We start from the raw sequence: 26,524 nt of genomic DNA, 5'->3' as shown, positions 1-26,524 counted from the left end.
GGTCATGACAGAGGAATGAAGAGAGGGATTACAGTAAAAATAGAAAGGAATGGGGGGTTGAGAGAAAGACTCAAAGGAAGATTATAGTAAAGTGAATGTGTGCCAGACAAGGGGAGTAAGGCGTGAGGTACAACAGCGGAGGAAAATGTCTCTCTGTGGTTTGTGTTGTGCCTCTGAGTGTAGAGCAGAAGGGATGTTCTGGTGACTCTCAGCATATTGACAAGCTTCTGATGCGAACGCTAACTGTAGATCCAATCTTGCCGCATCTCTGTTTACTCTGGGGATTAAATTAAAGAACACAGCATCCAATTTCATACCTGGCTTCCCGCACCACCATTCACAATGTGACATTTACTTGCTAGCATGATGCCCTTTCTCTCTTCCTCTCCCTTTGACTCCCACTCTCTCTCTACTCATAGATAATAAACTGTGTAGCAAACAAGGATGGCTAAGAGCAGAAATGATGCCAATTTTACACAGAATGGAAATATGTTTGCTTATGTGATTATCCATGAAGTTGTTCCCCTTCCCCCACACTTGGAGACTGAACTATTTCTCTACTGCCAGAGACAAATAGCTTATTCTGTCCCAGCTTTTATTGTTTGCATTATCAGCTGGATCTGCATTAAGGTACCCTGCTTAGTGGATAGCTGCGCTGCACAGATAAAGATGGCAATTAGCTGCCAGTAGTTGAGGATTGCACTATCCATTATGAGAAACCTTTGGCCCCAAGAGCAGAATTATTTGAAAAGTGTGGCTTCAATGTGAGATATCTGCTGTGGGGGGGGGGGACACTTTCTATTACAAACTGATTCATAACACGTGCATGTACACACAAAACAGCTAGAGAACTTCTATCTGGGGCCAAGCAGCATCCAGAAATAAGCGAGTCAACCTTTTTTTCTGGGATATTGTGTTGGAGAGCCTGGAGAGATGCTCCATCAAGCAACATGTTTAATATTTACATTGAGTCAAATCATTTCCTCTAATGTGAAAGGTTTGCTAATACTGCTGATCCCAATGAGAATTAATGGACCAGTTTGTATCTTACTGAACATTTCAGCTGCTTTCACCCAATTTATTATTTTTTTTTAACTCGTTGGGCCTTATGGTTGAGTCAATTTTGCTCTCACGTACACTGTGCCATATAAAATAGTGAATATGTGTGTGCCACTGCCTCTAACTTACAACACAAGCGAACTATACCTGATAACCCCAAAGTGGGAGACAGCTCATGTAAATGAGTGGCTGGTACAGAAAGCTAAATATTTTGCAAGACAAAGCAAAGATATTATTTTTCAGGAGCCTGTACATGTAAAATGTAGGTTTCTATGGAGAGTGGAGTCTACTTTCTGCCCTCCAGCAGTCAGACATTTCTTAATGCAGCTTTAACACAAACACATCACAGCAACCAACTATCATCATCTCTATCATTCCTCAAGTTTTAGAATTGATAACAGTACAGGCCATTAGCTTTCAGTGTACTTAGCTGTTATTCCTTCCTAATGATGCTTTACATCACAAGTGGTGTAAGCAGAAGATGCCTTGATGACTCATCTTGAGACATTACCTGAAGGAAAACTAAAAGATTACTATTCCTTACAGCTTATTAAAAGGAAATTCAACAAAGTAGGTTTTCTGCAACAAAATATCAGCCCAGTTAAACTGAAAAAAGTCAATTCAATCAACAACAAATTACCACAATAAATACCAGCGAGTGGGAAAATCAATTTGGCTTTATTTGACTGATGCAGGCAATGTGTGTTGTTTGTTAGTGGTAAAATGTGTGTTCGATATTTGTTTTTTCTTTCTGTGGGCACTCCTGGGCTTCATCGGCACTGAATGCTTCAAAGCCACTTTGACATCACACCATCAGTCCTCCTATTCCTTTAACTCAAACTCATCAAGGTCTTGGTTCAAAACCTCACATACTTTTACTGGCTTATGTACACAGTTTTTTATCGCCTTATTCTTTGTACATATACCTGACTATCAGGGATGAGAGAACACAAATCCTTTTATGAACCTTATACCACAAAAAATGCACTTTGCGTTCTTGCTGAACACAGCTTACTTGTTGAATGGAGCAGTGTCTTGGACGGATGCTCTGACTTAAAAAAAAAAAAATGCTCCAAACTTTCGGCAAAATCAGGCTTTGTATGATTTTCTTTTGGTAGATTTCATCAGAAAATAATTCTGGATTGGTTGCTTTGAAATATAACACCTATCACATGATTTCAGGACAGTGCTTCAAAAGGACTCCTCTTAACTATGAACTTGGCAACCCTAGGGGGAATGAGAGCAGCAAAGAGATCACAAACTGTATTTTCAAGAGAGCTTGCATCATAGCCTTAATAATCTCAGAATCCTTACAGATGTGATGGAGAAAGACAGTACCCGTCCAATTCTTATTAAGAACTGATCCACCTTTTATTAAGAGCTTCTTTATGGGATTTCCCTCTGGCTCAGCAGTGTGAACTGACTGATATGCTCCACTGCAGAGGACCTGAGGACCTCTACCGATTTGGCTTCAATTAGAGGCTGTTGGAGACCGACACCCCTGGCAGGTTGTGAGGTTTTCCGTGCTGAGTTAAAGGTAAGGAAGATATGGTGACAAAAATTCACTGAGGTGCAAACATGTGCGGCATGTTACCTTTCAAATGACAGCTGGCAGGGCAACTTTTTAAAGTTCAGTTATTATTATTTGTTTTGAGTAGGGGTGTAAGGATTCCACAAAAAAAGCACTGTTTGCTTCAGCTTTTTGTTTTTGCCTCTTTTTAACTGCAAGTTCAACGATTGTTATCAGTCTTGATTGATGAAGGTTTGTCAAAAAACAAAAAGACAATTACAACAAAAACAAGGATAATAATCTAATAATCTACATGACCTTCAATAAAATTATTTTTTTCTAAAATACTTACAGTTAAGGCTGCAACTAACGATTATTATGAGTACTGATTAACCTGAAACATCAGAAAATAACGAAAAATGCCCATCACAATCTACTGGAGCCCAAACTGCCATATTTTTTTTTGTCTTACCCACTCACTGAAACCCCAAGAAAAAGAAAGAAAGAAAGAAAAAATCCTCACTTTTGAGAAGATAGAAATCCCACGTTTTAAGGCTGGTAGAGTATATGGTTATATTTAGTTTGTTACAATTCTTCCACTCAACATGATGAAAATATTTCCCTGTTTAGTTTTAGTCTGTTAGGTTTTGTGCATAAAACCTTTCCAGAAAAAAGGTCAACAGGTCTTGAAAAAAAAAAATGCTAGATGACCTTTCTGCTCTTTTGAGCCTCGAGCAAAACGCTGACACTCACCAAACATGTTGCCAATATGCCCGTTTCTCGTCAAAGGCCGCAGCTCATTCTTGCCCCAGGCGAAGCGCTTGTAGTTGTCCCAGGCAAACTTCATCATCTGCAACATAAACAGAGGGCAGACATGCCGGTCACTGGACTGCAAAGCAACACACCTCCAAAGCAAGACATAATTAAATTGATGTAGCTCAAGGCAAAGGGAATGATAGCTTATTGATCAGACTGGATTAAGGACAATCATGGTATTAACACACATAAACCACACCGTGGTTAAACGATAAGATTGACATTTCCCCTGCAGCTATTCTTCCTAAATTCAAGATTGAATGATGTCAGTAGATGAAAAGCAAGTTTATTAGATAAGAACGCATCTTGGAGAAGAAAGTATTTTTGAAATTGATGCTCTGTACTCCTCCCCAACTGCAATTGAAAAAAATGATCTGGATGTGATTTGCAAAGAGGAAGGAAACTGTCTTTGATGCAGTAAAACAGAGAGCACATATGAACAATGCATATATATCTTGAAATAAATTGAAAACTAATTCCAGCTGCAAGTAGACGAGTATACTTGACTCAAGTGCTTTCAACAAGAACATGTTCATGAAATTCAATTATCTTCAGCACACTAAAACAAACTGAGGGTACCCTCCATGCAGTCTGTCGAAAGATGGACAGATAGTCCAGGATTAGATTTTTCCCCACTCTGGATTTACACAGTAACACAGTGTCATCTCTGTTATCAATACTACATGAGACTCCTCGCTCTCCAGAGGTGGGCTAATATAAGCCTGTGAGAAATAGACCACATGAATCCGATTACCTCTGACAAGGCCTCTAGCAGAAAATCCTCTCACCTTAAAAAGCTCATTATAGACACCTCAAAGAATACAGAGCTCCAGCCATTTCTCACACAACACAGTTTCCATAAAAGACACATTGTTCAAATAAATGTTAAATGTCCTTCAGGTTCAGGAATACAGCGACTACAGGTCAGGGAGCTGAGATTTGATTAGAGGTGAATTTTATGCCATTAAACTATTTTGAAGCTACTGTGCCAGTTTAATTTGTGATTTGGCATTTGTGGCGCACCACACATTAAAGCACTATGTACTAAAAAACATTCATAGATCAGAAGAAACAACACAATCAGCAATAGGGTCATCTTTGTTGTTTTCTTTTGTTGTTTTTCTTTAAACTAGAGTATGGCATAAAATCTGAAAAAGCAGCATTTTAAACAGTGCTTTTTCCAGTTAGAAAAACAAATACCAATAATGCATGCAGTAGCAATCTCACAGAATGTGGAAAACAAGCACACAATATGATTAAAGGGAATAGCACCAATGAATCTTATGATGGAAATATGTTCACAAAGGTAATCATTTTCTTCAGAATGCGTGGAAGGAACAAAAACAACGAGTGCCAGTCTGATTGTGTCCCGACAGAATGTTCTGCCCCGCAGAATGAAAACCAGCAAAGTTTTATTCGAAGCTTACTCCATCTTTTCTAATGCTAGCCTGTCTCGCTCCCTTGGCAGCTTTAAAAGCAAAAGAACAAAAGTAACAGGAAAAAGTGTTTGCACAAAATATGGGATTTGGTAAATGTTAGAACTCTGTGTCCCTCCGTGTCTTCTGAAAGACTGCATGCCATACTGTCTTTGCAGAAATGATCAAATGGATGATGGAACCTGCAAGGGAAGCAGGACTTTACGACCATCATCAAATAAATGTTGGGAAAGTAGAAAACAGGCAGATGGTATGCTCAAACTGCATGACTGTAGGCATAGAAAATGTAAAATGGCAGCATTAATCAGCAATGACATGACTCGAAAGAATGCTAAAGAAAGGATTTAATGCAGGTGGTGCTGCCACTGATATTAACTTTCACTAGACATTTTTTTATTGTTTAATATTAGTTTTTATATAAAATGTCACAAAAAACTGAATAAATTGCCAATCCCTTTATCAAGGGAAAAATGCTAAACTGTCGCTGGTTCTAGCTTCTTGAATGTGATGAATATGAAGTTTTACGAATTCTGGTCAGACAAAACAAGCATTTGGAAGACATCACCTTGGGTTCTAAGAAATTATGATAGGCATTTCTCACTATTTTATGATGTTTTATAGATGACTTATCAAAACAATAAGCAACTGATTAATTAATAATGAAAATAATTCCTTCTAAGATTCTTTTTTTTCTTCAGGAAACTAAATTCACTGCAAGACTTTTCAGGAACTGCAGATACCCTGTACAAGGAAAAGCTTTGTTTGCACAATCAAACTTACACTTCATAAGAATATCTGGCTCAGCTTCCTGTTGCCACACAGTGAGGTTGTTTCATTCAACTGGAGGGAAACCGATATCTGGCACTGTGTCTCCCTGCTGTTGTGCAGTGCAGAGGGTCAAAGTGTGGGAGGACCATGGTCACACAGCCGTAGGATTGCTGGTGTAACAACCCATCATCACAGCACACACACAGTGCTAATCAATAGCTGCAGCCACAGCTGAGCATGCCACCCCCAACGATGCTTCTCCAAGACAGCAAATGGATGAATGATTCATTTACAGGGGCACAAAAAGCAGATACAGACATGATTTGACAGGACACTGACCGTTCTTTGGTTAAACTTATTGGCTGGTTGTTGGGCAGAGGAGGATCAATAACTGAACACAGAGCCAGTGATTAAAATTAATCAGGGATTGACCAGGGATACAACGTGCCAATACCAAGACTTAGGTCAGAAGTCATGCACTGCTGATCATGCACTCAAGGATGGTCACACATCATCACAAAAGCGACACAAGCAGTTGCATAAGTGAATACATTTATGCCGCATCAACTCAAAAGACTTTATTAAAATCGCAGAGGAAGATATTTTCATCATATCCAACAAAAATATAGGAAGAGCCTAAAAAATCCAGAAATCCTAAAATGAATTCAAGGGTGCAGGTTTTTAAAATATTAAAATCAGCTCTTTTTAAATCCACCAAAACTTTAAATAAAGTCTGTTACATCTGTCTACTCTCAGAAATGGTTGAAAGAGCCATGCTTTGCTATACTTCGGTCATCTGAAAATCAACTATATTTCCAGTGTAGGTTGTAACACTCCCAGAGAAAATGACGCCACAGGAGGGTACAATTATATCAGTATTGGTTTTCTCCATCCTAGAAAAGCCCAGCATGGACCCCAAACTGGTCTGCATCGTTTCCCATGCATCGTTCAGAGCAATAGTAAGGCTCTCTGGACAGAAAAGTAGAACAGCACAGGTGTATAACAGAAAGAAGATAAAGTACAGCATGAAAAATAACCTTGATAATCTGCTGTGCCAACATTAAAAGTAGAATAGTTTAGGGCTAAATCCTAAAAAATTAAGAGTGTTAATGTGACAGTTTTTAAGATCACCAAGTATAAAACCACGAAAAAACGTTATCTCTACATGTGCATCAGACTCTGTCAATAGTACAATATGTGCAATCACCGCAGGGTTATGAATTGGGCTTGCACGAATGATGAAACCTTGGTTATATAACTTGAATTTGTTTTGTTTGACTGAATGTGTGGATCTGCCTTTTGCACACTAAGAACAAGATGTTTCTTTTTGATAGATGTGTGTTTTCAAAACTCAAGGTTATAATCAACCTCTCTTTATGTTTCTGAGTCTGTTGGATCCACATTTGCTACCACCATGACCACTTATGTGCACAGAAACTCTCAAAAGGTGCATAATCACAGATTGCCAGTGACGGAGAGGGGGCTGATATGTAAATTTGTGAGTCATGTGTGAAAAATCATGGAAGAAAAAGGGATTTCAAATGACGTTAGCAAGAGGTTGAGGATCTTAAAGTGGCATCTATTTGGTCATGTGTTTTTATTGGTTTGGTCATAGCCACTAGTGAGGCTTTTAAAGCTCGTTTCATCCATCACTGCAAAGATGAAACTTATCCAACAAGGTCCATGTTTAACAACTTCAAAGGATGAGGCAGAGGCAAAGAACCATCTGGCACACCGCAGAGACAATCTGAACTAAGGCAGTGATGTAAATAAAAAGACATAACAAGCAACTTCTAAACCAAAAGTACTGTTACAGAGGAAGAGATGGTATAACGATTTGTTGCTGGAGGGAGAGGTCTGAATCTGGAGTTTAGATGAAGGGATAAGTCTTCTGAATGGTAAGGCTGTGCTAATATTTTAATAATCTGACAAACGGCGATCCACAGTAACCACAAACAAAATTAAATTACTGCCATGACCATCGGGTTATTCTCGAAGAATTTAACTTATATGGTTTTCCCTAATGACTTGCTGTAGTTTAGAGTTGACGCTGTGCATCAGCTGTTTCCACTTTTTGGTCTTTGATGAAAAACTATTCCCTGGGACGACATGCTGTATTTCCGATATTGGGCTCTCAGGATTGGCTTCCTAGGTTGGCAATCTTTGGTTCCAAGTCAAAGCTACTCTGCACAGGAAATGCAATGGTCTTTTGGAAGCTGCAGCTTAATGACACTGGTGAGAAGTGCAGATAAATTGATTACCAGCTACTTTCCACACAAGCAAAATATATCTTATCTAAACTAGAACACTTTCCTGACTGAAGTTCAGATTTGTGTAGCTCTGGTAGGCTGCCTTGAGAATTCACATTCACTGTGGTTATAGCTAATGAGCTAACAGTGTGGGCTGCACCACCAGTGAAGATCACTACACTGGTCCATTGTAAACATGGTACTGGTAGCTGGGCTTGGACTCAGTGGCCCTCGCGTGGCCCAGGAGAGATTGATATACAGACATTAAATGGTGGGCTAACTAATTAGAACAGATCTTCTGCTTAAGGCACAGCAACAGACACACACACACACCCCCCCCACCATTACTACTGCTGCGGCAGACAAGAACTGAGCTGCATCCTGCTAACTAAGCTGTATTTCAGCATGGTCTTAAATTTGTACATGTTTATTATATAATTCTAGGAAACAACAGCAAAACAAGACATGGTTCATTTTTTAATAGTAAAACTAGAAACTTTTGTGGGAAAAAAGAAAGATGCTGAAAGAGATAAAAAATAAATAAGCCTTCAGGAAATATTTCTGACTCCTTTGTTTTTGGTGTGTTACAGCCTTAAAGAAGAGCCTCAGTGTAGTGCAGTGTCGTGGTCATACAACACGGAAATACACTTCCAGGGTTATAAGTATGCATCCCACTGGGACCGTCCATGTTGAAAATGTACGCACTTGTGTTACCATCTGGCACTTCGGATAAGAGCATCCATCAAACAACATGCAGTATGAGACCAGAAGCAAGCCTTTCCTAAGTTAGTCATGCTTCTACTCTCATGACCAACTTGTCACTGACTTCACCAAAGTCCACCCTGGAAAGAACTGATATGAAGCTCCTGCATGTAAGCATGCTGTGTCTTAGTAGTGAAGATAAGAAAAATAAAATTTCAGCTTTGACCAGCACGGTTTATTATCTATTGTAGAGCAACAGAAAGCCATCCTAATTTAGAGAAGAGAAAACACAGGTTAAAATCTATTTAACAAGAAAACAAAGAATGAAGGATCACAATGTAAGTGTGGGGGTGGGTATAGGTATGGGTAGCTGTCAGCTGCAGAGGGAGAGGTGGTGGAGTGGCTCAGGTGAGCAGCATCAAGGAGAGGTAATTTGCACAGCTGAAACTGGTTAATTAATTATGCTCTCCCTAAATACAGTAGCATGCTGGACCTGAGGGCCGAGCCATGACAGCCAGCCAGGGAGGCTGGTTTTTCTGTGCACAGGATTCAAAGAGGAAGAAGCAGAAGCAGAAGCAGAGGCGCAGTCGCAGGAACGGCTGATGCTGGAGGAAAAGACTGTGTTTGGAGAAAAGAAACCAATAAAGAACATTGCATGCAAGTGTGGTCTCAGTGTGTGTCTCAGAGCCAGTGAGATGTTGAGGTTTGTTAAGTTTGTCTGAACAAACTCAACTACCACATGGCAAGGCAGCTGTTTAGAAACCACTTGCCTTAATCACACTACAGTCCAAAAACAGCAGTTGCATCAAAATCTGATGACAGCTGATGCCATCTTTTTTTAATATTTAACTGTACTTTAAGTCAGCCAATCTGGTCCTAAGATGCTCTCAAACTGAGACATGTAGGGTGATTAGATTCTATTTAGATTTTCTTTATTAATTTACTGGACAGGGACAATGCTCAGACTCCCTAAAAGTAGAATAAAATGGCACATCTTACCAAATGAATACAAAAACCATAACAAATATACACAAGATAGAACAGTACACATTCACCACTACATAATGCCACATGGCAGTTAGCTTTAATCCATACAAAAAGAACAAAAACATGCAAGGAAAGGAAAGGAAAGAATAAGCAGAAGATGTCCACAGTTTGATAATTAAGGAGCCACAGCTTCAACCAGTCAGTGAAAGAAAGCTTATGGGGACTCCATTCTTCATTGTTTTTGCTATGCACAAGCTAACTGTGTGCTTCTACATTTAAATATGTGAAATGCCAGCTCAGTGCACAATGCGCCCCCTCTTCTCAAAACATTGACAGAGATCTGTGTAAACCATGCTGACCACAGTACCTCTTTCTTAGCTAAAACAATACAGATCATTTCATAACACAAGAGTTTTATAAATATACATAAAGCATGCCTCAAAGCACACTTGACATGTTCCCACCCTGCATATTTAGTAATGAAGTAATGTTTGGTTCCACGAGTGAGGCATTCCTTTAATCTGAGGAGGCTTTGGGTGGATCATGGATAATAAATCACCCCCAGCACCCTGGCATGGCAGCCCCAAGACACTGCCGCGTTAACGAGGTGCTGTGTCATCACCTAAAACCAAGGAGACCTTTGGCAGAGAAGACACAGAATCAGCTTTCTCCCACAGTTTCTCCCTGAACTTCCCACCTTAACTTGCACATCTTCCCCCCTCACACTTCCTCCAGCTTCCAGTATTAGACCTGCTCTGGAGCACAGCCATTTCCTGCCTATTAAAACTACATTTATGGTGAGCGGTGACGGAGCCTTGTAGGTCTGTGAAGGCCAATGAGGTCTCATGCTGAGTCAGCACAACACTGTGGTCGATTACAAGCAAGTCCCGCAACAAGATTGTTGGACAACCTGGCAGCACTGAGCTGCAGATCATTCATGCATGGAATTAATGAATGTCTGGAATAAAATCAGCTGACCACATCTATTGAACACAAGGGCATAGGTCTGGTTCAGAAGTGTTTCACACAGTTCTGTGCTATCTTTGACGTTTAATTCTCACATCTTTTAAAAAGAATATTCTATAACTGTAAATAAAAATATAGATTCAATTATTTATTTATTTTTACCCAAAAAACAGTCGCCAGTATTTTTTTTTCAGCCCTGAGTAGTGTCTGCAGGTATCCCTTTCAGGAAGCATACAGCCTCAACGACCATTGAGCATATATTAATAATTAAAGGTGACTCAGATCAGTATATTAATATTTTTATCAACTCAAATCTTCTATTATCTGGATTATGGCAGCTGGACAGTAAGAGAAAAATGTTCAGAGACTTCAGAAAGTATACAAATAATAATAAAATTATTTTAAAAAGTATAAAATATAAAAGTGAGGGGGACAAAAATAGGATTTGAAAAGTGAGGGGGGCATGTCCCCCCATCCCCAGTGGAAATTACACTCTTGATTGAATATATTTGTTGTATTATGTATTATGAGGAGAGCATGAAGGCTATTCACAACTCCTACTCTTGTGTAAAGCTACAAAATATGCAAAGTAACGGTACACCCAAATCACAACAGATTTCAGATTAGAATATGTCTGCACAGTCCTTGTAATTAACAAAAATAGAGTCAGCAAGCCTTGGTACGCTCAGAAATTCTAAGACCCAGCTGCAATACACATAATTTGAACAAATAACTCATAACTGATGCGCACACCTGGACTTGAACTGGAAGCTTCAGATTTGTTTTTGCAGATAACAACCAGAGAATTAGCTTCCATGGTGTTTATCTGATTGATTTTCTGATGTATTATTTTCAAGCCAACTATCGGTAGCTATCTTTAAAAAACATCTTTTATTACATATAGAAAATTGTAACTAATGGAATTGAAATCAATGTTAGTCTTCACAATGAAAATTCACTCTGGAGTTTGTACAATATGTGCACATATGTATTTGCCTGTATCCCTCTCTCTCTCTCTCTCTCTCTCTCTGGCAGGTGTCCTCACCACTCTCTCCAAAAGGGATCATTAGGAGACATATGTGGCCTGTGCCAAGTCGTCTCCTGAGCGTCTCCCACTGATGGGTTGAGAGTTCCAAAGCGCCATGAAAGATTCATGCCAAGAGAGAGAATCGCCACAAGGAGCCTATTAAAATGTCTGGACTTGGGTCTTGAATTGTTGGGGAGGTAGACCTGGAGTATTAACGTGCCTAAATGGCCCCAGTAGAGCCAGCTGATGATGAGTAATGAAGAGAAAGAGAGATATGACAGAGTTGTGAATAGATCTAACTATGGCTTTAAAACTGTATTCAAGGAAGTTAGTATCAGAATCATATTGTACATTTTAGTCTTTAAGCTGGGCAAACACTGCATTTTTTAATGATCTTGTACGTTGTATTAACTCACACTACGCATTTTAATCTGCGTTTCTGCACAGCCAGAACCTGCGACTTTCACACTCACATTGTACAGATTAATGGTTGGTGCTCACCCTGAACGTAAACAATGATTCCCCCAGTTGGTTTTATCCATTGACAATTCCAATGAAGTTTATTCAAACAAGATGGCTACCTCTTCAACAACGTTGGCAAAAAGAGAGAAAGGCGGCATTACTTTGTGACAATATGGTCTGTCTGTTCTGCAGCATTCAGTTCAAGTTAAATTTTATATCACAGCAGTTTCAAGACTACAATTTAGCCTTTGGACAGTAGCTACATGGGAAATCTGACAGTTGAACTGCTTAAACTGGAAGACAGCCGACAAAAATTTCTGAGCCCAATCGTTGATCAATCAGGCAATTAAATCAGGTGACCCCCTCAAACTACATGTCAAACGACAGCCAATCTGGCAGAAATTGAGACCAATTCTGACCAATTTTTCAGTGTCTGCCTAGATTTGGTGAAAATAGGGCAGAGAATTATCAGCAAATATGTTCATAAACATATCTCTCTTTAAAGCGCTTGTATATTTTTAATAAAACACTATTTTTCAAGATAGTGAAATTAACTACTGGGTGTAAAAATGTATTGACTTTGTATTCTAAGAGAGAGTTTGGGAGTTGTCTCGAGAATTGCAGTAGTTAAAACCTTTTCCTTGAGGCAGCGTCTAATTGCTATTAAAAGGAACTGCAGCTTAAGAGATTTCCACACTGACATAAAGCTGCTCTAATTAATATATTTCTATTAACAATATTTGAAATGATTATATATATATAAAAAAATGTAAATGTAAAACAAGTCAATCGTAGTGATGAAACCACAGAAAATTATTCCCCAACTCTACAGTTCCCCTGCAGTTCTTTGAGCTCATTGTTTTGGTTTTATGGCCATAACTTTACTGTTCTGATTCACTCACTGCTCTCATCAGCGTCATTTCAAGATGCAGCAGGTAGCTGTTTTCAGCATATAAGCTCTAAAAGCCAACTGTACGCTACCTACCCAGCACTAAACAGCAAACTGAAAAAGTTAGCAACTACCTGGTGAATATAGTAGAGCATTTAGCAGCTAAAGAACCAGATATTTCCCACAGGAGTTAGTGGAGACCAAAAACAGAACTAAGAGGAGAAGAAATATTGGACTTAAATTCGCCAGGTGTACAACTTCGGATGAATTCCAGTGATGCCCTGTATCTGCTGGATACGTAAATAGGTATTTGTTTGCTAATTATAACAACTTATGGTGATAATACTGTATGTCAATCTGTGTTGAATTAATCAATGAATCAGGCTTAAGCATAGAGGTGTGGTGGTTGCCGCCCACACTTTATGAACATAGGTGTAAGCCCAAACAGAATCAAAAAGAGCAATTGTTTATAAATATACAAAATATACAAAAATGTTTTCAGTAAGTAAATGAAGGTGAAAGTTATTAAAATGTATAAAAAATAATAATTAGCTACAAATGCCACATACATTATGAAGAAAATGTCTGCATACTAAGAAACAGCAGTCACTGTTTAGAGTGACAACTTGACTGAAACACTGGATTAACACTTGTTTTTTTTTCGAGCTGCTCTTTCTTTCAAGCATTCATTGCATTACAGTCCAAAGTGATGTTTGTCTGCACAAGAGCTCTCAAGTCTCCAGTCAAACAGTTTTCCTTCCTTTCAGTTACCTTGGATCACCGAGCAGGCCCAATCAATAGGCCTTGCCAGTAAAGTTGAAGGAATCTGAAGGAGCGGAGAGCTGAGTGGTCTCTAAACTTAGTGGAGTAACAGGAACTTTCAAAAGAAACATCGCACACCTATTAATTCTCCAGAAAACCCCTAACCTGCTGCCCCCACCTCTCACTCATCTTGCTGACAGCAGCTCTCTCTTCAAAAACAAGCTAGTAATGAAACTGCAAATACAAACCATTACAGAGCTTTTAGAGTATTATTAGAAAGAGTAAGGCAGAAGATAGAGCAGCAGGTGGAAAGGGTAGCGAAAGAAGGACAAACAGAGGAGAGGGAAGTAATTTGTCTGCGAGAAATTGCCAATTTGAGTGGGCTGCCTGGGGATAGGGTTCCACTCTGGGAACCACAGTGTCTTGTGAGGATCATAATAGTGAGCCCACCATGCTTATTAAAAATTAATCCAGAATGTCGCCCCTGTAGAAAACTTCAAACAATGCCACAGGCCTCACCACCCATCTGTAGGTGTTTCCACTAAGTAGCAACCAAAGGAAGACTTTTACTGTAAGTTAATTTGAGAGGAAGATGTACAAGTAGATCAGATCTAACTCAAATGCACCAGGGAGAGAAAAAGGGAGCCCCATTAATAGATTTATCAAGGTAAGATGAAGAAGTTCTTTTCTGATGAAGTGAGACTGATGACCTGTTTTTATAATCTCACCTGCTTGGTGTCATTTTCAGATTAATTTCACCTTGAGTCTGCACCCTGATAGGAAAAACCAACCACCCACATCACAGTGTGCAAATGATAACTGTGTGCACGTAGTGTGTTAGACTGAGGTTAAGTCTACTTCTGTGAGCAACCAAAAATCACACAAGAGTACCAGAATTTACTGTACGTTTTCCTGTGGTGAGTTGACCATCCTGACATTGTGCACGTCTGCAGCACTGGTAAATTAGGCCAGAGAAAACCCTTCAGACAGCTGACTGGTTCGCCCACTACTGTTGCTGAGAGAGCAACTGAATCAGTTCTGACTCTCTCAATGATTTGTTAGTATGGGAATTTATATGTGTGAAACAGGAATCAACTGAGAAACACTGTCAAGTTGGCCAGTAAAATTGTTGAGCAGCAGCCTCCCTTTGTCAGACCATTTTTATCCATCAAATCACACAGAGAGCAAAATTCCTCTCAGCAAATGCGGATCATGCTCTGTTTAAGGAATTGGTTGCAATCACTGCAGTAGGGCTGCAACGATTAGTTGATTAATCGACTGAAAGAAAATTAATCAGCAACTGTTTTTAACATTGATTAATCGCTTCAGTAATTTTTCAACAGCACAAACATTTGCTGGTTCAAGCTTCTCAAATGTGAGGATTTGCAGCTTTTCTTTCTCATGTATGATAGTAAATTAAATATCTTTGGACTATTGGTCGGACAAATTAAGCAATTTCAAGGCATCACTTTGGGCTCTGCGAGGTTGTGATGGCCTACTTTTTGACATGTATTAGACTAAACGAATTAACGATTAATCAAGAACATAATCAGAAGATTAATTGATAATGAAAATCGTTAGCTGTTTCCCACAGAGCCTAGTACTTAATTTTATTCTGCATTTTATCTTATCCTTATTGTTACTTGTTCAAGTTTTTATCAGGGACATTTTACTGTATTTTGTTTATTGTATTTGCATATTTAATGTCTTCTATTGTCTTACTGGTTCATTGCAGTATCATTATTTTTAAGTTGTCTTGCTGCAACAAGAAATTCCTCGAGAGACAAAAAATTACCGAACTGAACATCAGAATCACTTTTGCTGCTTACAATAAACATACAGGAATTTTTCTTATTGACACAGAAAAAACAAAAAAACTGAATCTTCTTCCAGACTTTCACAGTAAAGTTTGAGCAGCATTCATTATACTTTTAATTGCTATAGTTCACACTAGCTGACAGGAGTGGCACCAAGGGGAAACAGAAAAGCTTTAATAAGTCATAAGTGTAAAGAGTCTGTGTGCTTTGCTAACAAACTGAAAGAAACACTCACAAAACACATTCACTAACGGTTTGTCACATTGGCTGAGCAAATTTCAAATTCTACTGATCCCTTCCTTTACAGGCTGGTAAGCTTTGAAACACCTTTCTTTCCCCATATGATTCTTCAAACACAGTGGCCAGCCTTTGAACTCATCTGATCAGCCTTACCAATGCAATGGTGAATTAGTTGTGCATGTTTTCCCCCAAAATTGCATTGGATTGCATTTCCACAAAAAATAGCAATGAAACCAATTCATTCATTACATTTCTGTTGATAAGACTCAATTTGCATTCCAAACATTTGTGTTGTTTAATTTGATTAGCATGATGCAGGCCTATCAGATAAAATGAATGAGAAATGAGATCATTTATTGCTGCAATTCATTATTTTCCAAATAAAAATGTCTGCTGCCTGTTTTCTGAACAGAAACAACTAACCACCACCAATACCTTATCCTAAATCATAAATCATGAAACAAGCACTTAATGAAATGGATGAAACAGCAAGGCGCTGCCTTCCATTAGCAAGCATGAAAACCAACAGACCTCCTAAAGTCTAATTTAATAACTGGGCCTGCAGATGCCACGTGTACAGATAAGCAGAAAAACCTCTTGGAGGAACAGTTCTTTAATTTATCAACACTTTCAGACACCAGCAATTTTAAATGCAAGATGCATTTTTGCTGAGCTATGAATGCAGATTGAGGAAAGTTATATATTCCTATTCTTTGCCTTAGAGGTACTGAGGAGACATCAGTCACCTTGCCAGAACTGTTTGACAGCCCTATTCTTTGACTTTAATGAAATCCCAACTCAGAAAAGAGCCAATTTCAATGCTCAGACAATAAACCCTCCACTTCCTTATCCTCTGCCACATTCACACACAGCAGAAGCTACATCTCCCTGCCTACACCCACATCCAGTAAATCCCCAAAATATCATCTTCAATTAAAAACAATGGGAGCCTAAGCTTTTGAGCGGATCATGACTGTATTAACACATCAATACTTCTGTTAGAAATTTTAAAGAAGCATGCAGTGACATCTGGCCTGCTGACATCCGAGTACAGAAACAGATATTCAGTGAATATGTTATTAGAGATTAAGGTCAAAATGGGAGAGCTACAACAGTTAATACAGGTCTTAACTTTTACAGGAATTTTAAAATCATTTAGGAGTTTTTCCATTTCCATAGCTGTCCTTTAAACATGCTAATGACAATAACCATTTGAAAGACAATCATTCCATCCAAAATGATCTAGCCTGGTTCCAGACCTCTGAATCACCGCGTACATCTCAAAATTGTTCTGCAATTTAAAACTGGTCTGATGTTGTGCTCAATGATGGTCATTTCCGGCCTACAAAGCTGATGTGTTATATGAAATCAAATTGAAATCACTGTAGAGAAGGCAATGAAAAAATATTTCATAAGTCACTTTCAAATATAGAATAGATCTAATCACACTGCCTAAGCTTATAGAAAAGTTTTAAATCCTGCAGGGGAAATTGATTGGTATTTTCAGTGACAACATCTAAAACATCTATGCCTGTTTTTGATCTAAAGCAGCACACATTACCATGACTGAATATATTTTTAGCACACCACAACAAATTGTATCATTGGTGTGATGTAAAAGCATTACAGCCCTTTGTAAAGCCTATAGAGGATTATTGATCACTTACGTCTGCAGTATCATTTTTTGAAACACAAACCTGGAGGGGAAAAGAGATTTACAACATCAGACATCACTGTATTTGAAAAATATTATCTGCTTTACAGCAAGGGCCAAGAGCTCACTCAGAAATCTATCTGAGGCACTCAAAGGCTGCAAGCTAAAGGCCATGTTATTGGTGTGACAAACACTTAAATGCCATGCCATCGATCCACTCCAAATGGATTAGAAATCATATATGAGCTCTGCAGTTCTATCATGCTACATAACATCGTGTCCAGAGGTCTTCAGGTGGGGAGAGCTTGTAACCAGAGGCAAAAGCAGCTCAGCGGGAGAACATTTCAATCACAAGTCCAGAATATAAACAGCGAACACAACAGCTAAAGGTGACCCTGTGGTCTATCATAAACTTTCGAGCCCCAGGATTAGTCCGTCTTCCTTACGGTGAAGCCCGCACCCTCAGAAACACCAATCGTATCACCTTGCGGCCCCTCAGATAAAAGCTATTACACAGCTGCAGTAGTTGCAGAGGACTATGGGATGGTATTGAGAGATGGAATGTCAAAGGTTATGGGGAACAAGTTTCTAATAAGTGCTGCCTGATTCTTGAGTGCAGTGACATGCTCTGGTCATCGCTCTATATAGTTCTGTTTGTACATGGAAGGTGAGTGATCAGGTGTAGTAAAATACACAGACGGCTTTATTTCAGAGGCATGACGGGCAAAAGCTCACACCTCAACACAGACAAAGAGGAGTGGAACAAAATGAAGACGGAAATAAAAATCCATAAAGGCCAGTCATGAGATGTGTTAACTGTGATTACTGGTGGTTTATAGGGGCATGCTGCCATAGAGATCACAATCCTTGGAAAGTTGAGCCACGATGGAAACTGGAGAACATGGGTTTGTCTTTAGTTGTTATCTGAGAGAAACGACTGACATTTCAACACAAGGTGTGTCTACAGAGTCAAAATTAAAGGCACAAACAGAGAGCATAAGCATGTCAGGGTTGATTACCTAATGGTCTAAAAACAATCAACAAAACGTTTAAGGAGCCTCCCTTTCCAATGAGGTGGGGCTAAACTAGACTCTAGAGGGCAAGAGAGTTATTTTCTCCAACAGATACCATGACAGCACCTCATTCAGACACACTAATTGACATGAAAACAAACATAGCAATCAAAAACCATACACAAATTTAACATATGTACAGCTTTGGAGATAAGAAAAGTGTGGAAACAGTTGAGGATACTGCCTACAGAAAGATTCTTCAGAGTTAAAGATTCTCCAGATGACTAAAAGGTTCAAAGAGAAAAGTTAAAAACTGACAACAAATTCAATCTTTACACCACTGCAATGGAAAAAGGCATTATTATTGTCAGAGAGAAAGAAGAAATTATTAATTTTCCTTTCCTCTGACATGGTGGGATGTGTTGGCAACCACTTTTCAATCATATGCAACTCCTCTTTCTGGTGTTTCATTACTCAACTGGAAAGGGAGCAAATTCTGAATAAAATAGGAACATAGGCCTAATTTTACAGCCTCAAAGGGGTTCAAATACTTAAGTCTTTCATTTTGAAACCTACTGTATGCTCCCCAACAAATCATTTAATCAAATATTTTAGTTTCTGTTTTGATCCACCAATAGCTTATGAAGCATCAAAAATCATAAGTGCTTAATCATAAGCTTGGAAACCTCCTGCTGTGTTACATACACCTACTCATTCCCGGGGGGGGTTGCAGTCATGGAGTTGTCTCACTGTGACACCATTGTTGTTTATGCAGCTCAACGTCAAAGAAACTTCAACTGCTAATTAATAGAAACGCTTGAACTGAATGCAGGTAAATAACCTATGCTGCCATAATGTGGCAAAAAAAGGTGCATACATATTGAATATAAAAAGTCTGCCTGGGTGTAAAGCAGCTCCATTGCCACTAAAGCAATTCAGGCAAATAATGTATGCAGCCATGGCAGACTAAGGACCGTGGATTAAAGCTTGTCGAACAAGGCAAAAGTTCCTGCATAAAAAGGAAATGGCTTTTGTACACTTAATGTGATTTAAATTATTACACATATTTCCATACAAGAATCACAACTAAAATCAGCCTTGTCTTTATGTTAAGCTAGTGCAGAAAGGGTTTGGTGGTTGTTGGTCCCCTGAGTTCTTCAACCGTCACAGACCAGGAACATGGTGTTAAAGCAGTTCTGTCTCAGAAAAGCTTTCTGTGCTCGAGTTTCAATCCATTTTACCCCCTAAAATGTGTCCTGGGAGCAGGAGAAAATGAGTTAGAGACTGTGCCATGCCTTGCTTTTCTGAGCATGGCCATTACAGAAGATCCGCAGAGACGGAGCAAGAAACTTAAACAAACTGAGAGGTCCGTCTTGGCTGTTTTGTGCGAGATTATTGTTTCACCTCTTGATCTTTTCTATTTGTATTGCTTTCTGTTATTTTGCTTGTTTTCCCTTGCCTTGTCCGTGCTTACCTTTGCTTACCTCTCTTATCTATTATTCTCTTTTCCATTTCTCTCTCCGTGCCTATTTTTCCATCACCTCTCCCATTTTCTGCCATCCTCTCCTTATTCTCCTCTCAACTCATCTCCACCCTCCTGCTTCTAATTTGGGTTTATCTGATGAGCTAGTGAAGTGGTACAGTGTACAGAAAATGGGAAGTAATATTTGTCTATAAAAACAGCAGCAGAGGCAAGTAACTTACCATCTGTCGCCTGCATGAATGAGTTACCCCATATGGGGAACGTTCTGACTTAGGAAGACAAAAGCTCAATGTGGACCTATAAACACGTATGGCCATTCAGTGGTTTAAGCCTTGAGAGTAGAGCATGCTCAGTGACACACTTTCCAGCTACAACTAGTTTCTTTAGTCAACAGATTCTGATATTTGCTAAGTGCATGCAGCCCTATCTGTTGCCCTGGGATTCAAATGCTTTTTTCCCTCCTGTGTGTACGTTTCTGCAAAATGATGATAAGTCCAAGAAAGACTCATATTACACCCCCCTTTCTCTCTCCCTCTTTCGTGATCATACCCTGGGGCTTTTAGTTATTGCTCTAGTGTTTGTGCCTGTGTTTTTGTGTGAGAATGCCTGTGTGTGTCTGAAGAGAGGCAGACAGAGAGAGAAAACAAAGAGATGGATAGAAAGTAGAAGTCTGATTGGAAATGTGAGAAAAAGCACTAAAGCAAATGGAAGAGACGACGAGGGGGAGCGTTTGTTATTAATCTGCTCGGCGGTGGTTCGAGGCAGGTGTCTGCGTCTCTGCTCGCATTATTTACTCGGCAGGCTGAGTGAGGCAGTGAAACCTGCAGGTAGCTGACTCAAAAGGAACACAGTTTATCAGAGATTGTAAATAAGAGCCTGATAAACATGTACTCTGTCATGTCCTTGTCTCATGCTGTGAATGTATGTGACGGAAATGATAAACTGCAATCTGCATTAACTGCTGCCTATGAGCAGCAGTGGGGGAGATATGAGCAATCATAAACGTCGGGTTCTAAAATGGTTTGAAACTGATGATAGCAGGATGGTGCAAGCACATACAAAGATTTTAAATATTTTAATTTAACTTCCCGCAGCAATCCGTGTTGATCAATGGCCATCGGGGCAGAATCCAAACCAACCAAAAACACAGTGTTCCAGATAGATTGTTTTCACTGACCAGACATTGATTAGAGAAGAAAATCCAGTCCTGATCCAGACCTGGTCAATATGTGGTTTTAGCCTGAAGGCCACAATAGCACAGTGTTCTTTTCAATATAGCTGAAAACCTTTAACGCTCTATCCCCTTCTTTGCAGCTGCATATAAAACTGTACCTTCTCCCTTGACCACAGGTTTGCCTGCGTTAGTTTGTAATTTCATTAAACACAGTTTTTTTTGGGGGGGGGGTATAAACAATGTTAGCATAATAACAACAACAGCATCTACAAAACAGGGCCTTAAAGGAATAGTTCAACATTTTGGGAAATACGCTTATTCGCTTTCTAGAGGAAAGTCAGATGAGAAGATCAATACCACCCTCGTATCTATTCATTTAATATAAGGCTACAGTCAGCAGCTGGCTAGCTTAGCTTAGCGTAAAGACTAGAAGCAGGGGGAAACAGCTAGCCTGGCTCTGTCCAAATGAAACAAAATCTGCTCACCAGCACCTTGAAAAGTCACAAATTAACACGTTATATCTCGTTTGTTTACTCAGTACTTGAACAGAAGTGACAATTTGCTGTTTTAAACAATGGTATGTGCTGGACTCTTTCTTTTCTGGGAGCAGCAGGGAACCAGCGCACATTTCAGGATTTTCACATTTCACATTTCTTCTCCCAGCCAAGAAATAGTCTGGCACTTAAACCAGCGGATTTAACCCGTGGATAGCACCACCGCAGCACTAGATGTGTTATATGTAATCAGGCCGTATCAGGCTTTAATTATAATACTTAACACTAACAGTGCTTGCAGTATTTCATTCATGTTCTTATATAGACATCACACATCAGCTACAGTGTAGCCTACAGTGGCTACGTGTATATAGTAGTGTCTAAATAGGTTAAATGTCTTGATGAAGAGTACTTTCGCCATCGTAACTGAAAAAGGGGAGGCAGTATCTGTAATCCCCCCCAAAATATTTCCGGCCTGTCAAGGGATGTGTACAGGCAATTTCTGAAGCCCATTTTAACCTGCAGCTGCTCCTTTTCTGTGGGAACGTCAAGATTCCCATCAGGCTCTCTTTGGCAGAGAGGGCAGATGAAGTTAGCATTGATCTCATCCTGTGAAAAACATACTGACAAAGGCCTGGGACAAGCCCATTCTAGTCCCCTTGTCCTGGTACAAAGTCACCCCTCGCCCATTTTTCCAAAAGAGTCCATGAGGAGGAAAACTGAGCAGCACAATTACTCAAGTTACTGACTAATCATAGATTTTTTTTCCATAAGCAAAGGGATTGCCTCCACTCTGGAACAAAAGACAGGGAAAGAAAGAAGGGAGATAGCAGGGGAGGGATAGCAAGGGATAAACTCAAAAGAAGGCATGGATATCAAGGGAAACCGGAGGAGAGTGCAGAGGATAGAGAGTAATCGAAAGAAGACAAAAGAAGAAACAAGAGAGGCAGGGGAGAGATAAAGAAACAAAAAAACCTCTGGGGCCCCGGTTGCTTTGAATGTGATGGTGTGTTTATCCCAGTTTGCTTCTAGCATTAAGACCTAAAAATGTGCTGGAAGAGAATACTATGAGGAAGTTCTACATGTTTTTTTTCTCTTTGCATATCCAAGTTTTTATGAGTCTACACTTTCTTATTCTATATCACATTTCCTTATTCTCAAGTTTATATAAGCAGAGAGAGAGAGAGAGAGAGAGAGAGAGAGAACAGGCAAAGGCAACAGGGTGATACTTTGGAAACTTGCACAAATGCTACTGAAAAACATGCAAATGCAAGAAACAGTTTTTTTAGGCCAGAGGGGTCCTTGAAAACAGAATGAACTTGGCTTCATCATCAACCCTTTATATTTCCTTAGTGGGGAAAACTGCGTTGAAAATGAGCATCTGGAAAGTGGATAAAAAGTACTGGAATTGGTGGGCTGTTCTTAGAAGGGAAAAAGAGGATAGAAAAGTGGCATTACTGTGTGAAGCAGTAGTTAAAATAGTCTCTGGAACCATCAACAGTACTACAAAAAGCTGACTATTAAGGAAAAACACTACGCAACAGAAAGCCCACAGGGAAAAAAGCAAAAAACTGTGAGGTTAAAGCAGATACAGAAATGCGTGATGGAGTATGGAAATATGAAAAAAAGCATGCTGAGAAAACACATTTTCAACACAGCTTCAAACTGAATCATTTTAGCTCAATTAGCATGCAGTAAGGCTCAGTTATAGAGCTGTTCACACATAATATACAGTATGCACACACACACAAACTCATCCTAGATCACACTATCACATGAGTGCCCAATTCCATTTATGTCTACAGTGCTAATTTCCCTAATGCGTGAGCAAGCATTAGAGTAAGCTTGCAGAAATCAAATCGAATTACAAACACCTGGATGGAGAGAGAAGTTGAAAATGTTTAAAAAATTAAAAAAGAAGAAAAAAACTTCTAAAGTGCCATCACTGGTGAAGCTGTAAATGGTGTTAGGTGCAAAATCAATAAACCACATATAAAAACAAACTGCTTTAACAAACGGATAAAGTCAGTGCTGTAAATTCTCTGGAAAATAAAAGATGGCCCTTTAAGATGACAGCGCTTGATTTAGTAGCAGTTTAATGGGACAAAGTTAAAGAAGTCGGAACGAGTTATATGGCCAAACAGTATGTAGGGGGACACTTCGCACCAATAGGGAAGGTGTCTCACCTGTCGGCTTCCTGGGCACACTAGGTAATTTACGGGAGGGAGGAGCGAAATTGGGGGGGGAGGTAAAAATTAAACTGTTCCTCGGGGACCTCAGTCTGTTAAAGAGTAGAGAAAGTCATTGAAAGGCATTTTTAATAGACTAAAGGCATATTTAATAGGCTGCAGTGTATAGACACAGAGCTGGCATTGCAAGAAAAATATTATCCAAGAAGAGAGAACTGGACTTCCCAAGTATTTCTGTATTTGTTATAATTAATCACTGGATTAATTATTATTATTAGAAATAATAGAAACTTACACACATATATATCTAATTTTTTCATCCTCAATTCTTGCCGAGAAGGGTGAACAGAAATTAGAAAAAATAAGTGGTGTGAATTAAATTTTGCATATTCAATATATGCACTGTATAAACACAGTAGTTTAGATATCAGAAGGAGCAGTATTTAAACACACCTGCATGATGAGACAGACCTTGGCTAAACAGAGTCTACTCATTGTGGGACTTGGGGGTAAGTGTGTTTGTATGGCCAATGTAATGGCATTTTCAAGACCCATAAATACACATACACCTCCACTTTCATCCTGAGGCTGATAAACAAACACCCCAGGCAGAGACCAGAAGTCCCTACAGCCCCATAAAAGCAGCAAAATAAATACCTGCATCCAAAGCACAATTCATCTTTACTGCTTAAGGTGGTCACAGCTCTGGCCTCCTGCACATGTCCACCCAATCCTGACCTCATCGCCATGACTTACAGCTCTATGACTGATGAGTGTGTACGTGCACACGTGTTTTTTGAGTGTATGTGTGCTTTTTATGCCTGGTGGGAGACTATAGGCAGAGGGTTTCTTAAATAAAAAGACCTCTGTCACGGTGGGGTCACCTAAGCCACTCTACATGGCCTGGAGGGGGAACATAAACTGACAAGCAGTGGAAAAGCCTGAGTGGCTTCACTGGCTGTAAAAGGAAGGAGAAAAAAACCCTCCTTTGTTTACTGCATGAATACAAGAGGTCCCACCATATTAAGTTGGAAATATTAATGTCACTGACTTATCAAACACTGGCTTCAAGCCTGCTACTCGTGTACAGCATTAATTCAGACTGTATGCAGGCACTGGTTATCACTAATAGTAGGCTTATGGGAGGATCATTTCTTGTATTATTGACATTTCAACAAAGTTTTGTAGTCAATCTCTTAACTAGTCTAAAAAGAGCAGAATAAAGATAGGATAATAGAGATAGAAAGTGAGAGAAATGACACTATACTGTTGCCTATGCGGTTATATACTGAAGCAGAAAAACAACCAGAAAACACTCAGCATATCATTATTACTTTGGAGGCAGAAGTCTAGCTTTTCTGATGTTTCTTAATCTACCTTTTCACGTCTGCATGTCTCCTTCCCAAAATCCATTTCAACTACACAGTTTGGCAACAGGAAATGTACAAAGAACAACACAATACATTTGTGTTGGTGTCTCACTGCTTGTAAATTGTGTCTCAAACAAATATGTTGGTTTTTAATCCTGTTATCTGTCTAATTTGCTTGATGTTCATGGTTCTTCAGACAAAGACGAAGCAGGAAAGCACAAAAGGAATTTTTTGTTGCTGAATTTAGTTTCTCGGGCTCCTTCGTTCCTGTGGCAATATTGTCAAAAAGAGTCATAACCTGCCATTCTCCTTCCTAACAAGTTTTAATTTCTGGTGTCTCATTTAATGCGTATGAATTCTATAGGAGTTGTGCTTTTACCCCAATCCCTGGAAACACGCCCTTTGTCTTTTCAGCCCCAGTTGACCCAGCCTGGTGAAGTCAATGGAAGGAACATCAGAGAACATCACGTCTGTCTGAGCAATAAGCCCACACGCCTGCTGCTACCCTTTACTCATCTAGCAGGACATGGAGGCAATGACTGACATGGATGATACTTGTCAAATATGCACAAAGTATGATCAGTCAGGGTAACATACGATCAATGCATGTCAGTGTGTGACAATATCTGTCATTTATTCAATCAAGGGCAAACAGAAAATTATATTTCTTCTCCATTGCTGCTTGACTTTGATCTCTTTGCTAACACTGTAGTTTTTGCATTCAGCTACTTTCTTTGTACAAAGTGAAAGGGCTGCAGATCCTATTGATTCTGCTCTTCCAGCCATCTCTTAAGTAAAATGCATTAGCTCGATCTATCATTCCTCTCAGGCCCCATCGTGACAGTGCTCTATGCATAAATATGCTGTAATGTAATGTAAATGTAAATGTGATGGCTGTAGGTTTAGTACCAGCCTTGCAACACAATCAGACTGTCCTCTGATTATGAGAGTGACTCCAACCTAATTCAAAGTCAAGAGGAACAAGAGGGTTTCACTCTCCTGACAAGGACTGGCCATTTTTAAGAAAACAGCCTGCTGAAATCAAGGGACTCATCAAGAGAGGATGAGGTGAGAGGTTAAAATGGTGTCACTTACACTAACGTAGAACAAGAAGGATTTCAAAACTAGATTTGAACAGTCTCATACTGAAATGAGAGACTGTATGTACACACTATTGAAGACACAGGTTTTAATTAATTTATTCATGATCTGATCTATCCTGTTTTTGCTGTTGTTGCTCCTCGACCTTGTGCCACCCTACTGCAAAGTCTATGAGGAAAAATCCATGCACATCCTTAAAAACATCTTAATACTCGTAATACTTTCCTTTGATTTTCCTTAACTTGATTATAACATTATAGTTTGGTATAAGTATAGCTCTTTGTTTTTATAGATTGTCTTATATATCTCCTTACGCCCGATTTTCTTTCTTCTAAAAAACATTAACTTATTTTTTA

At 39.3% G+C, this 26,524-nt stretch overlaps 1 protein-coding gene across 2 annotated transcripts in view; it reads right to left on the bottom strand.

Annotated features, from left to right (window-relative positions):
• LOC122881791 (mannosyl-oligosaccharide 1,2-alpha-mannosidase IA) overlaps positions 1-26,524 on the bottom strand; it is a 188,893-nt gene that overhangs the window by 107,803 nt on the left and 54,566 nt on the right. For both annotated transcript variants that reach the window (XM_044208409.1, XM_044208408.1), the window contains exon 2: positions 3,323-3,419. In XM_044208409.1, the coding sequence (XP_044064344.1) occupies positions 3,323-3,419 (97 nt within the window). The remainder of the gene's footprint in view (positions 1-3,322; positions 3,420-26,524) is intronic.

The sequence above is a fragment of the Siniperca chuatsi genome, linkage group LG9, assembly GCF_020085105.1.
Source record: "Siniperca chuatsi isolate FFG_IHB_CAS linkage group LG9, ASM2008510v1, whole genome shotgun sequence".
Classification (NCBI taxonomy): Eukaryota; Metazoa; Chordata; class Actinopteri; order Centrarchiformes; family Sinipercidae; genus Siniperca; species Siniperca chuatsi.
The sequence above is the reverse complement of the archived record's forward strand: the minus strand, read 5'-3'. Positions and strand labels throughout refer to the sequence as shown.